Genomic DNA, 15,869 nt, shown 5'->3' with positions numbered 1-15,869 from the left:
ATGAGATTTAATAGCATCATTTACGGCCTTGGACCAGCATTTCTTTTTAATAAATTGACAATTATTGACATAGTTAACAAGTGTATTACTTAGGTTATACTTCTGTACAAGTTGTAGCATATTATATATCGGAGATTTTCTACTCCATACATTGCATGTAAAACTATCTGTACACATAAATTGACCCAGGCGAACTAGAAACATAACTTTAAAAACACAGTTACACTTTGCATTGCATAGCTTTCCTAAGAAGTAGAGTGCTCTTTTATCTATGTAATACTGTAGTGGCATGATGCCGATAGCATCCAATACAACAATACTGGGAGTGCGCCTGTGTAGTCCCTGAACTTTTTTACAAAATTGACGTTGTACAACTTCAAGCATTTCATACTCTTTAAGAGGAAGTTTACCCCATACGCTGCATCCATAGAGGCCACATGATAAGATTACCCTCTCCCAGATACATGCTGCAGATAAAGGATTCAGACCACCAAAGTACAACCCATTATTATGGTTACTGTTGATGAGTACACGTAACTTTTCACATGCAGATTTTGTACGTTCAAGTGATGATTTATCTGTACTAAGATATACACCTGCATATTTAATAGATTTCATTTGTGGAACATGCATATCGCCAATTGATACATTAGTGGTTTGAACCTTATTGTTTGGGCATCCAAAGTATAGAACTGCACTCTTGCTTACATTATATTTTAGCTGCCACATATGAGCATAGTTTTGAACGACATCAAGAAGATTTTGCAGGCCTTTATTTGAGATACTCAATAAAGTAGTGTCGTCAGCAAGAAGGATCCCAGGGCATTTACCCCATGGGAGAATTAAGCCAGAATCTGAGTTTTCAAGTTCATATAGGAGGTCATTAATAAATAGTGTGAAAAGCCAGCGGCATTACTCTACCTTGACCTACTCCTTGATTCGCGGGAAAGGCATCCGACTTAAATCCTTCAAAACATACAAATGATTTCATAGAGCTGTAGGAGAGCCTTAATATTCTCCATAGTTTACCCGTTATTCCTATATCATACAGTTTAATAAATAATCCATCAAGCCATACCCGATAAAATGCTTTTTCGTTATCGTGCAGCTCAATGGCCCTTTTGCAATTGCACAGGTAGTGTTATGAAAAGCCAGCTAGTACAATAGATGGAACAATGACACATTTCCGCATTTCTTGGAATCTGGAAAGAAAAGACGCATGATATCAAAGTATAATGTTGATGTATTCTCTGTACGTTATTCTGGCATTTGAAAGATACATTTATGGCAAGAATGATGCATTCCCACAAAAGTCCGTGACGCTCCTTCGAGCTAACATTGCATAATTCTGTAATAACTTCACTCTAATCAACTTGTGATTAGGTTAAAGAAGGGCGAATAAACTAAACCTTCTAAGAACTGTTTGGAATTGAACATTGCCTGACGTGGGATAGCCGATACAGCATTGACCCGATGTGGTCAATAATACTTCTAACCCTTGAGTATTCAACATTGAAGGATATGATTTAATGCCGAGTTTAAGAGAAATTCAGTTATATCACGGCATGTCAGCTGTATTTGAGGTGGAAATGGTAATGTTTTACAGCAAACATTTTGAATTTCACCTCAGAAATTTCGTAATTTTACCGCAGAATTTTGATACTCCTGACTATATGTTTCTATACGATAAGATTGAAATTGTTTCAAGGAATGTCAGAGAACAACCATCTTCCGAAACTGATTCCCTTGGGCGCAAAAAGACAAAACTACATGACAGGTATCCTGTTCTACCGGTAAATCCCGCCACTTACATAAAAACTTGGATTTGTTTCAGATAAATAGGGAAGAAAAAAACCCGTGCTGAGGTTTTACCCAAAGAAGAATTGACGTGTTGGATAAAAAAGGTCCTGTTTTAAAAAAAACAAAACGAGTGTTAGGTTTCAAATTCAATTTAGCGCGGTTAAATCTACAGCTCATCTAGCTGTACCTTGAAAACACAGAATGTTTATATCCAAATTTTACAGCAAATAATACTTTACCAATTTTAACAAAGAAATCCATACCTCATCAATACCACATCGGCGCGGAGACAATGCATCAATAGCTGTCTACGTTTGTCGTGGCGATATGCTGCTGCTAAATATTGTCCGTGACACAGTGGTCTTTGAACTACCTATTCACGGGCGACATGTGCAAGTAAATCAATAGTATTTAGAGGTGAGTAGAAAAGGTGTAAAACGTCGCGTTTAAGATGCAAGTGTGTGTGGCGGTTTGTACTAGCAAATTCAGCGAGCAGACCTCTTGGTTTACTTGGTTCATTCGCAGGACGGTGGCCAACTGAATCTTCACTGATCCCCTGCTGGGCCGTAGTGCGAATATTTGTCAAAATCAGTCTCGTAGGTGTCTTGATTGATCAGGATAAAGAGGGGGTATGTCGCCAAAGCAAAGAGTAAATATGTAAGTGTTCATCACATTAGATGATGTATGGCAGCGGCAGCAGCAGCAGTAGAAGAATAAGAAGAATTTTGTGTTACGCATTATACAGTATATAAATACTAGATATTTTGGGAGGATATAACACCTCGCCTATGAGACACTAAAGTCTTTCAGAAATATGTGACGTGTATAGAATAAACTATAAGCGCACCCACTCACACGACCCCAAGTCTGCATGTCCTCCCGGACCCAGGACAATTACCACCAGACTATTCCCACCCATTTAAAAAAATTCATTATCATGTTTATGATTACTTTAATCAGTAAATAACGGGATACATTGTGGATAAAAGTCTTTGTTCAAAAGTTCAAGTAAAACTTAAACGGTCACAAGTACAACCTGATTATTCAGGGCTTGTACCCTCCTTTGGACATACAGGAAACCATCCAGATGTTATAATTTAATATCAAATGCCATCAAGGAACACCTACTACGATTATGAATAAATATGTTCAAAACATAAAAATGAATCAAACACAGTTTAATACAACTTTATTAACGATTATTCTTCATAAACAATAATATATCTACCATCAAGGTATCAAGAACTTCCCTATATATTTATATTCAGTAAATCACCTCTTACAGTAACACTATCACTCACAGGGAATATATGTCATCATGGAGTCATTGAGCGGGAGTTGTGTGCTTACCAATCATATGTTATTTTAAGTTACATACAACTCTGACCCAATACTCAGCCTCTCCTCTGAAAACATAATGGTTTTACAAAAAAACATTAACACTGCTTACTTCTTACTTTCAAGAACGCGTGTTTATTTATCTAACTGTCAGCAATAGTGAGACACTTTTCATTTAATAACAAAAACATATTTTAGGTTGAAATAGTCCTATCTATCGGTTGTAGTACCATTTACTTGGTGGCAGTTGTCCCAGGTGGCAATTTGTCGGGTGGTAATTGACCGTAGGGAATAGTCTGGGTGGCAATTGTCCTGGTCCCGTCCTCCCATGTATCCATACTCATGTACCGCATACATGCATCCCCCTCCCCCTACCTATGATACATAAACATCAATCACACTATAGCTACGCCTATGCTTGTGTATCCTACGCCTACTCACATACCAACACAACCCACCACATCCAAGTCTTCACACTATATCTACGCCTATCCTCGTGTGTCCTACACCTTCTAACATACCAACACAACCCACCACATCCAACAGTCATCACACTATATCTACGCCTATCCTCGTGTATCCTACAACTACTCACCTACTCACATACCACCACATCCCAACAGTCATCACACTATATCTACGCCTATCCTCGTGTGTCCTACACCTTCTAACATACCAACACAACCCACCACATCCAACAGTCATCACACTATATCTACGCCTATCCTCGTGTATCCTACAACTACTCACCTACTCACATACCACCACAACCCACCACATCCCAACAGTCATCACACTATATCTACGCCTATCCTCGTGTATCCTACAACTACTCACCTACTCACATACCACCACAACCCACCACATCCCAACAGTCATCACACTATATCTACGCCTATCCTCGTGTATCCTACACCTTCTAACATACCAACACAACCCACCACATCCAACAGTCTCCACACTATATCTACGCCTATCCTCGTGTATCCTACACCTACTCACATACCAAGACAACCCACCACATCCAACAGTCTTCACACTATATCTACGCCTATCCTCGTGTATCCTATACCTACTCACATACCAACACAACCCACCACATCCAACAGTCTCCACACTATATCTACGCCTATCCTCGTGTATCCTACACCTACTCACATACCAAGACAACCCACCACATCCAACAGTCTTCACACTATATCTACGCCTATCCTCGTGTATCGTACACCAACTCACATACCAACACAACCCACTACAACCAACAGTCATCACACTATATCTACGCCTATCCTCGTGTATCCTACACCTACTCACATACCAACACAACCCACCACATCCAACAGTCTTCACACTATATCTACGCCTATCCTCGTGTATCGTACACCAACTCACATACCAACACAACCCACTACAACCAACAGTCATCACACTATATCTACGCCTATCCTCGTGTATCCTACACCTACTCACATACCAACACAACCCATCACATCCCAACAGTCATCACACTATATCTACGCCTATCCTCGTGTATCCTACACCTTCTACCATACCAACACAACCCACCACATCCAACAGTCATCACACTATATCTACGCCTATCCTCGTGTATCCTACACCTACTCTCATATCAACACAACCTACCACAACCAACAGTCTTCACACTTTATCTACGGCTATCCTCGTATATCCTACACCACTCACATATCAACACAACCCACCACATCCCTACGCCAATCGCGCTGTATCTACACTATCCTCGTGTATCCTTCACCTACTCACATACCGACACAACCCACCACATCCCTAGAGGGATAAACTCACAAACGTAGAGACGTTTAAATAAACCAAATTTTCACGGGATAAATTCTTAACCATGACGTGAAACAACTGAATGTAAAACATTTTTGTCTTTTTATTCGGAAAAAATACACACAACAAATTCCGACAGCAATTATAGTATACTTATATCCATGAACGTGTTCAATCTCATCAGGTAGTAAAGTCGGTGTATGCTCACTTGCTTATCTCTGTACAGCCATATCTCGGTCAAGAATGTACTCTGCTCTGCACAGAAAAATCTTTCCACAACGAACATGTTCTTTTGAAATCTCCCCTTCGTCACCTTTATAGTTTGTATAGTATCATTTAAGAAACAAATGTGACATGGCATTTAATCTTATATAATATATTAATTGTATACTTGCGTTCATACGAGACGTGGGGGCACGGATGGCCCAGTCGTCTAAGGCGCCGCGATTTGCTGTGCAGAGTTGCGTCCCTTAGGCACGCCAGAAACCTATGATTGTGGGTTCGAATCCCGGTTCGCCCCGATTATGTTTCTAGGTTTGTCAGCACCATACCCGTGCTCGTGGGTTTCACCGAAGTGGTAAACGTCTGAGACCTGCATCACTTCGGGCTTTCCTCCCACATTAAGCTGACACGCCGTGGTATAACTGGAATACTGTTAAAAGCGGCGTTAAACCAAACTCACTCACTCACTCATACGAGACGTATACACGCAGCACCATTCCATATGTACTCCTAAAGCCCCGTGTGATACCAGTTATTCAAATATGTCCATATGCCGTACTTCAGTGTGTCCGTTACACGTGTGCCGGATATCTTTGCTCCACCTAAAAAGGTTTTAGGCACAGGGCGACTTTCTGCCCAAAACGTAAACCCAGACACATGGTACAACGTGGCATTGCAGACAAAGGACATCATCCCAGTGATGAAGACATCCTCTATGAATATGTATTGATAGTACTTGGCGTTTTCAAGAATACATTTTCCATAATCCATTGACAGCACGTAGGTATTGCCCGATACATAGTTAGGAAATAGTGGGAAAGGGTAGACGGATTCACTTATACTCCATTTGCCATTCCTGTCAACAAATGGTTTCTCGTAAACATGTCCTAGAACTGAATTCAGGGGTTGTAGTGTCTTCAGCAATCTCACAACAAGATCAACGTCCGTAAAAGTGTCTTCATCCGCCTTTAAAACATACTGTGTCCCTGGATGGTACTCCGCGACGTAATGCAATCCTGCTAAAACTTTCAACGTTAGGTTTTCATAAGAGTCGATGAAATTCCCTTGCAATATGTCTCCGTGGATGTTGCTTTCTGCATGAAGATTAACCTGGTGACGAATATCTGATGTTCGTCCCAAAAGAAATATCACCTTTGTATTCAGAGGAAGGTTACTACCGGGCCACATTAGACCACGGCTAACACTACCATATGTCTTCCTTATTGCGGTTCTCGAATGGTGTGCAACTGATAAAACCATGATTATAAGGTACGGTTGGTCATCTGTTTTCGTGGATTCAGGTAGTATGTCAAATGAATCAAATGAATATTTAGTCAATACCTTATTTCTCTCTTTGGTAAAATATGACCAATTTATTAATGATGTATATTCTTTGATAACTGATCGATATTGGAATGGTTGTACTTTTCTTGTTCTGGTTTGGTCTGCCTTTCTTTTTTCGTTTTGTACACTGTCTGCCAGGGTTTCAGATGCACCAGAATTTTTCGTCCTGTTATAGTCAACTGGTTTCGTCTGGACAGCTGTCATGTCCTGTTGAATCTTTACGTCATTTCTGTTCTTTGAAATATGTCTCTCTTTGGCGTGCGTGAACAGGTAGTGTATTTGAAAAAATAGACAGCCAGCAAGAACAATACATGGAACAATGACACATTTCCGCATTTCTTGGAATCTGGAAAGAGAAGAAACATGACGTCAAGGTATAATGTTGATGTATTTTTCTTTACGTTGTTCTGGCATTTGAACGATAATTTATGGCCAGAATAATGCTTTCCCACAAAAGTCCTTGACGCTCCTTCGAGCTAACATTGCATATGTAATAATTTCTACTCTAATCAACTTGTGATTAGGTTAAAGAAGGGCAAATAAACTAAACTGAACCTTTGGAGAGCTGTTTTGAATTGTACATTGCCTGGCGTAGGAAAGTCGATACAGCATTGTCCCGACGCGGTTAATAAGACTACTATTCTGTGAGGATTCAACATTGAGTGACATGGTTAATGTCGCTCAGAACAGTATTTTAGTTATATCACGGCGTGTCAGCCGGAAGTCTCAGACGTTTACATGAAACCCAAGGGTGTGGAATTAATTAGGGGATATTAAGTTTTTAAGGTATATATGTTATGGTTTAAGTTTGGGGCTTTAAAAGGCAGTGTCCAGATGGTATTATTTTATTCGCTTAGGATACGAACGTCGGTCAGTTTATTTGTCAATTGCAAGCCACAGGCATTCCAACTCATTCACCGGGGATGAGTGATGGAAGAAATATTTGAAAGTGAGGAATGCTATATCTGTGTGTGTGTTAAATCCGGGTATAAGTAAGTCGTTACCATACTTTCCCCGCTGCATCGGCCAATTCATCAACAAGTTCGTAACGTCTCAGCGGTCCACGACGAAAATGGAGGTAGAAAAGTATGGTTATACCCCCGCCTTCTTTATCCCTCTAACATACTGATAAAATACTAAAGTAATTGAGGTCGGTCGGGTAGCCTAGTGGTTAAAACGTTCGCTCGTCACGCTGAAGACCCGGCTTCGATTCCCGACATGGGTACTTTTCGTGAAGCCCCTTTCTGGTGTCCCCCGCCGTGATATTGCTGGAATGTTGCTAAAAGCGGCATAAAGCCACACTCACTAACTCACTCACTAATGTAATTGAAATAAAATATCGAAGTAATGGCCAAGTGACAGCAAAGGTGCTTGCATTCATGTCTGGAGGAAGACTTAAACTAATTCAGGTATCCGTATTTATACTTATGGACATCACTGTACGATATTTCCAAATACGGAGCTGAAACTATTTCAGATAGACATTTCGTTGCCTCCAAGACGTCTGTGACTGCACAACAGTTATAACGTATCCACATATTTTAAGGTCAAGTATTGTTTTCCCCCAATTATTTTGTTGCCTGTAAATCATCATTTGAACAAATATATGATGAAATGGACTGAGGTTTTTGTATTTCCACAGATGAAGGTTTTAATAAAACCCGTTTTCTAAAAAGTCGTCAACTATTTTGATAACTTAAAAAAATCAATGTAAACTAAATCTAAATGATTAAATATGTCGCACGACGACAACCAAATGTAAAGTAGAAACGTCAGTAAGTCAGTCACAGTGACATCACGTCGTAATTCATTTACACCAAAGACGTGGGCGATCGGGTAGCCTCGTGGTTAAAGCGTTCGCTCGTCACGCCGAAGATCCGGGTTCGATTCCCGACATGGGTACAATATGTGGAGCCCATTTCTGGTGTCCCCCGCCGTGATATTGCTGGAATATGTTAAAAGCGGCGTAAACTATACTCACTCACTGCACCAAATACGGAACGTCAAAATGGCCGGGAAAGATTCCCGAAATGGTTCATGAACCTGTGGCGATCACATGAGTTAATCAGCATTGATCAGAAAGGTAATTATAGAGAGGAGTCAAAAAGATACTAATGTAAAGTTATAGATTGCTGCAGACTGTCACTTGTCAGTCTAGACATGGATCGAGTCCATAGTTTGGATGTGCATTTCTTCGTTTGTTCACAAGGATGGCTCGTAGCGAGGGTATTCTGGAATGAGCATTCAGTGAAACTCTCTGACTTTTCCCAACGTATGAAAAACCCGAACTTCAAGGTTAAAGGCTCTAAATGATCAGAAACAGCGCTTCTATATTGATCCGTGATGGAGAAGTAGTTTGTCAGTGGTGTCGTTATTACAAGAAGAGTCCCGTGAAAAATGAATGAACGTCAACATGAACGTCAGTTTGGCGGTCATGTGACCGACCTAGCTCTCATTCAATGGAAAAGCTTTAGATCGTACTTTAGCCGTGCTTAACATTAAAAAAAGAATTAAAACATGCGACTCAGACATGTAAAATATGAATCCTACCAAAAAACAAACGAAATTTGAAATAAATATTTCTCACTTTTATACGTTCTTGTGGAATTATGACGACATAAAGTTGCCACGTCAAATCAGACCTGAAATATCTAAATACAGGAGATTAAAATGTGCAAAAGACAAAACTGAGTTTGTATTATTTTTTTATGTGGGAATGGTAATGTTGTACAGCGTACTTTTCGTAATTTTATCTCAGAATTTTGGTAATTTTACCGCAGAATGTTGATAATCCTGACTACATGCTTCCATACGATAAGATTGTAAGATGTCAAGGAACGCCAGAGAACGACCTGTCTCGACCGTCTGCCGAAACGGTTTCTATTAGGCGCAAAAAGTCAAAACAACGACAGGTTTCCTGTTCTACCGGTAAAACCCGCCACTTACACACAAAACTTGGATTTGTTTCAGATAAATAGGGAAGAAAATAAACCGTGCTAAGGTTTTACCCCAAGAAAAATTGCTCAGTGACATGTTGGTTAAAAAGATCTTGTTTTGAAAACAAAACGAGTGTTCGTTCCAAATTCAATTCGCGGTTAAATCTACAGCTCACCCAGCTGTACATTGAATGTTTATGTCCAAATTTTACAGCTAGTAGCTAATAATACGTTACCAATTTCACAAAGAAATCCATACCTCATCAATACTATACCGGCGCGGAGACAATGCTTCAATAGCTGTGTCCGTTTGTCGCGGCGATATGCTGCTGTTAAATATTGTCCGAAACACAGTATGAAGTACTGTTTCTCGGGCTGCATGAAGCGACATGTGCAAGTAAATCAATAGTAATTAGAGGCGAGGAGAATAAGTGTAAAACGTCGCGTTTAAGATTAATTCACTCATATTGCGTGTGGCGGTTTGTACTAGCAGATTCAGCGAGCAGACACCTTGGTTTACTTGGTTCATTCGCAGGACGGTGGCCAACTGAATCTTCACTGATCCCCTGCATGGCCGTACTGCGAATATTTGTCAAAATCAGTCTCGTAGGTGATAAGGATAATGAGGGGGTTTGTCGCCAAAGCAAAGAGTAAATATTTAAGTGTTCATCAAATTAGATGATGCATTACAGCGGCAGCAGAAGAGAAGAAGAAGAAGACGAAGAAGAAGAAGAAGAAGTAGAAGAAGAATGTTGTTTAAGTTTCACGCAATGTGCAGTATATAAATACTTGATATTTTGGGAGGATATGTATAACACCTGGCCTATGAGACACTAAAATCTTTCAGAAACATATGACGTGAGTAGAAACAAATACAAGCGCACCCACTCAGACCAACCCAAGTCCGCATGTCCCCCCGGAAGCAGGACAGTTGCCACCCAAACAATTGTAGACCAGACAATTACCACCGGACAATTCCCACCCATAAAAAAACAACATTCAACTAAAATGTTTATTATTCCTTTTTTCCGTAAATAACGGGGTCATTGTGTATAAAAGTCACTGTTGAACGTTCAAAAGTTCAAGTTAAACTTCAACTGTCACAAGTACCACCTGACCATCAAGGACATTCAGGAAAACATCCCGATGTTATAACTTAATATCAAATGCCATCAAGTAAACTCCTCTACCATTATGAATAAATATGTTCAAAACATAAAAATGAATGAAAAAACAGTTTAATACAACTTTATGAGCGATTATTCTTCATAAACAATTAATATATCTACCATCAAGGGATCAAGAACTTCCCTATACATTTATATTCAGTAAATCACCTCCAATAGTAACACTATCACAGCATATATGTTATCATGGCGTCATTGACCAGAAGTTGTGTGCTTACCAATGTTATTTTAAGTAACATACAACTCTGACCCAATACTCAGCCTCTCCTCTGAAAACATAATGGTTTTACAAAAACATTAACACTGCTTACATCTTACTTTCAAGAACGCGTGTTTATTTATCTAACTGTCAACAATAGTGAGACACTTTTCATTCAATAACAAAAACATATTTTAGGTTGGAATAGTCCTATCTATCGGTTGTAGTACTATTTACGTGGAGTCATTAAACAATAGTTGGTTCCTCAAAAATGTTATTTTAAGTAACATACAACTCTGCCCCCAATACTCCACCTCTCCTCTCTAAACACAATGGTTTACAAAGAAAACTGCTTACATCTTACTTTCAAGAACATGTGTTTGTTTATCTCACTGTCAACGATAGTGAGACACTTTTCATTTTATAAAGTTTTATTTCAGGTGGTAAAGGCCCTATGCGTAGTAGTAAATGTACTTGGTGGCACTTGCCCGAGCCCCGTCCTCCCATTTATCCATACTAATGTACCGCATACTCTCCCCTTACCTAACACACACATACATCAATCTCACTATATCTACGCCAACCCTCACATACTCACATACCTACACAACCACTATATCCCTACATCCATCTCACTATATCTAAACCACCCCCGTGTATCCTACACCTACTGAAATACATACACAACCACTATATCCCTACATCCATCTCACTATATCTACACCCACCCCGTGTATCCTACACCTACTGAAATACATACACAACCACTATATCCCTACATCCATCTCACTATATCTACACCCACCCCCGTGTATCCTACACCTACTGAAATACATACACAACCAACCATATCTCTACATCCATCTCACTATATCTACACCCACCCCCGGGTATCCTACACCTACTCACATACATACACAACCAACCATATCTCTACATCCATCTCACTATATCTACACCCACCCCCGGGTATCCTACACCTACTCACATACATACACAACCAACCATATCTCTACAACCATCTCACTCTTTCTACACCCACCCACCCACCCACTCGTGTATACTAAACCTACTCACATACATGCACAACCCACCATATCCCTACAACCATCTCACTATATCGACACCCACCCGTGTATCCTACACCTACTGACATACATACACAACCCACCATATCCCTACATCCATCTCACTCTTTCTACACCCACCCACCCGTGTATACTAAACCTACTCACATACCCACACACAACCCACCACATCCCTACATCCATCTCACTATATCTGCACCCCCCCCTCCTCGCCCCCCCCCCTCCCCCGTATACTAAACCTACTCACATACACACGCAACCCACCATATCCCTACATCCATCTCACAATATCTCCGGCTACACTCGTGTACCCATACACTGCCTACTCACATACATACACAACCCAACATATCCCTACATCCACCTCACTGTATCTTTCAACTGGACTTGTTTACAGAAACTCGTGACCGATTGTATTCCTACAACGACTAAACAACAATGAACAAATTACCATTTAAATTTGCAGTATCTACCAGAGACAGTCAGGCTTATTCGATCGAAAGCTTTCGTTGCGTCAATATAGCACACAGATGTAGAACCTTTAGATAGCTTTTACGGTTGTTTATTGTGTATAAGTATAATGAACAAATATGTTCAAAATTGCTTCTGGGGGTGGTGTGTTCAGCTTCCTGTACTCGGAAAAGGAGCTGGCTAAGTCATTTGTTTTGTTTTTATTGCTGCTCTAAGACCAAACTGTGCACACACGTACAGGTAATAGCTGTTGAATGCTTAATTATTAAAAAATTGTAACGTTACTATAGAAGTCTATGGGAAACCACTTTGTTTTGTGTAAGCTAGGGACAGAGGCTCTGTCTAATACACCACGAAGGCAATACCAGAGTATTAAGAAGATTAAAAAAAAAAGGAAATATGATTTTGAGGTGTGAATCAAATGATGGTAGAGTCCCTTTTTTGAAATTTTTATCTTATGTTCACCAGCATAGTTCTCCTTATATTTTTATCGACAATATTATTTATTGAGTCAAGATGCGTTTTTCCTTAAATGTTTCTGCAGCTATTAGAATAATCAGTCGGCAATAGTGTCCCTTATAAAACAATATAGTCATAGAAAAGGGGCATACGAAAGTACTCCAAGTGTGTTACTTATTTAATTGAAAGAACTGTAGTTAAATTTGATTATTTAAGCATCACTTATTGCGGCTACAGTTTTTAAAAATAAGGTGTGGCTGGGTAATTCTGTGTGGTAGAAAATAATTTGGTTCAATGAAGAACGTCAGTTTCGCGGTCATGTGACCGACCACTCATTCAATGGAAAAGCTTTATACCGTACTGTAGCCGTAACATAAAATCTTTATTTGACATGCGACTCAGACATGCAAAATATGAAGCCTACAATAAAACGAAATTTGAAATAAATATTTCTAACTTATCACGTTCTTGTGGTATTATGACGGCAAGCAAATGACACATTAAACCAGACGTGAAATGGCTAAATACAAGAGATCAAAATGTGCAAAAAAATTAGTTTGTATTAATTTTTGAGGTGGAAATGGTGATGTTTTTGCAGCATACTTTTGGTAAATGTACCTATGAATGTTGGCAATTTTACCAACTTTGGCTGGCTAGCGTTTATTTTGAATTTGTATTATTTGCTGGGCGAAATTACTAACTCATAATAAGATTTACACATTTAATATAAAAAGCAGAATGTTAATAAATTGAAAAATAAGTTAGTTCACGTATTTGATCTATTTCTACAATCTGTCACCTCTACAATGAAAGATACACATTCGATTTCCAAGAAATGACTTCAGTCCAACTGGTTACAAAGAAATTAACAGATATATCTTATTATAACTCTATTTGTCAACTTCCCTTTTGAAAACTATGAGTTTTTAACCCGTATTTTAAACAACTCAAGACTATTGGTATATTAATGGTGAACTTTAGTAATATTTGTTACACTTATAACTACCTCTGACCCTTTTCGAAATGTTCAAAGCCAGCCGACCTTTATGAACTGTGTATTTAAGCGTTGCAAAAGGGAGCACAGTTTTCGTCACTTGTCTTCATTGTAGAATGGAGATAAACCTACTGTTCTAAAGCCCTCGGTTCCATATTAAAATAAGAGGTATCTACTCACCAGTGGGACTATATCAAATTCAAAACACAGTGGGTTTATCTCCTAATTGAAAATCAAACATACATTCATGTTGAAATCAACTGAGAGGAAAAGCTTGGTTTGCCCCTAAGTTCATATGTGCATATATCAAGTAATTTAAACTACATTTGCAATGCCGTGGGGATTCAGGGTTAGAATTCGTCCTTAAAGCGGGACTTAATCGACCGGCATTTAATTATAACAACATGTCATTATAACATGGTGGGTACCTTTACGTTTGAGAAATGTAGACGTCATATACCGGACATAACCAACATGGTGGTTGAAATTCACAACTGAAAAAATCAAAATCCTCCTCCTAGTTTTGCAATGAATTTGCCCGGTCCCTGGTATATATGAAAACTCATGAAAATAGATCGATACTACTTAATCGGATACTATACAGTATATTCAAATATTTCATCATAAATATACACTAGAATAAATCCTGTACTAATATATAACTGTGTATGGAAAAATAAATAACAAAATATATTTCTTTGACTTTTGTAAAACGGAGTTCCAAAACAGGTTACTGATAACCAAAGTATTACCTTTACACTATATATGTATTATCGGCATGTAAAGTGATTTTAATCAACTTACCAGATAATCGTCACTATAACTAGATAGATGAAGATAGGTAGATACGAACTGTTGAGCCGTGCGCGCTCAGACTGATGCAAGCTGACTCTCTCGAGTACGAGGGAATGAATTTACCCATAATGCACTTCCCGTGGAGGTTGCATCTGTTGCCTTCCATACGATGTATATCAATAACATACCACAATAGTGGGAATGTCATTAAATTATGTCTCTAACATACACTTGAACAGAACATAATCAATGGTATTTTTTCTACAACATGCAACAGGTAAGATTAAGTGCGCAGCATAAAAAATAGAATATTAATGTGCAAAATATACTACAGATATTATAATACTATAGCCATATATAAACTGACGTCCAAAAGAAACTTGGCAACTTGAAAAATGAAATTATTGAAACACAGATACTTTCACCCAAACGCAACCAAGCCAAAACCAGTCGCCTAAACCCATCGAATAAAAACTCGTGCAATTACTGAAGTGTAGTGCACGTGTTGTTGTGGGAAAATGATTTTGGAAGTAAAATCAATATTCGCGTTTTTTTAAAATTGCACGTGACCAATCGCTTGAAAAACTGCGAAGTTTATCTCTTAGAGATGCAGTATGAAGAAAAAACACCAAAGGAATGCCCAGGATAACACAAGAACAGCGCGAGAGGGCTATAGGAATGCTGCAAATGGGGGCAACACAGTCGCATGTTGCAAGAACATTCAACTGCTCCCGTAATACCGTTGTCAACTTGGTCCAGCGATTGAGAGTAACAGGTCGCACATCAGACAGGCCAAGAACAGGCAGACCAAGGGTGACCACGACCCATGAAGATCTCTACCTGCGCAAATTGCACCTGCGTAATCGATTCCTACATGTGACGTCATCGGCAGCGAATGCGTTGGGTCGTGTGGTCAGCAGGCAGACAATAGCCAGAAGACTAAGGGCAGCAGGGATCAGAACCTATAGACCTTACAGAGGGCAACTTTTGACGAATGAACACCGTCGTCGAAGACTGAGATGGGCGCGAACAGTTAGGCGTTGGCAACGACGTGATTGGCAACGTGTCCTCTTCACTGACGAGAGTAGGTTCTGTATGTTCTATTCTGATGGCAGACACCGTGTGTATCGTCGAAGAAGCGAACGTACTGCTCGTTGTTGTGTCGAAGAGGTCGTACCCTTCGGTGGTATGAGTGTCATGGTGTGGGGTGGCATTTGTGCTGAT

General features: G+C 39.5%; 1 protein-coding gene across 1 annotated transcript; it reads right to left on the bottom strand.

The window, feature by feature from the left end:
* Window positions 1-5,521: 5,521 nt before the first annotated feature.
* On the bottom strand, window positions 5,522-14,740 carry LOC124132625 (beta-1,3-galactosyltransferase 5-like). Its single transcript, XM_046496626.2, has 2 exons — window positions 14,655-14,740; window positions 5,522-6,862 (listed from the first exon to the last, which is right to left on the bottom strand). Exon 2 carries the CDS (start codon window positions 6,850-6,852, stop codon window positions 5,683-5,685), a length of 1,170 nt encoding a protein of 389 aa, XP_046352582.2. The 5' UTR covers window positions 6,853-6,862; window positions 14,655-14,740; the 3' UTR covers window positions 5,522-5,682.
* Window positions 14,741-15,869: the final 1,129 nt, after the last annotated feature.

Source organism: Haliotis rufescens, unplaced genomic scaffold (assembly GCF_023055435.1).
Source record: "Haliotis rufescens isolate VD_foot unplaced genomic scaffold, xgHalRufe1.0.p SCAF_11, whole genome shotgun sequence".
Lineage (NCBI taxonomy): Eukaryota > Metazoa > Mollusca > Gastropoda > Lepetellida > Haliotidae > Haliotis > Haliotis rufescens.
The sequence above is the reverse complement of the archived record's forward strand: the minus strand, read 5'-3'. Positions and strand labels throughout refer to the sequence as shown.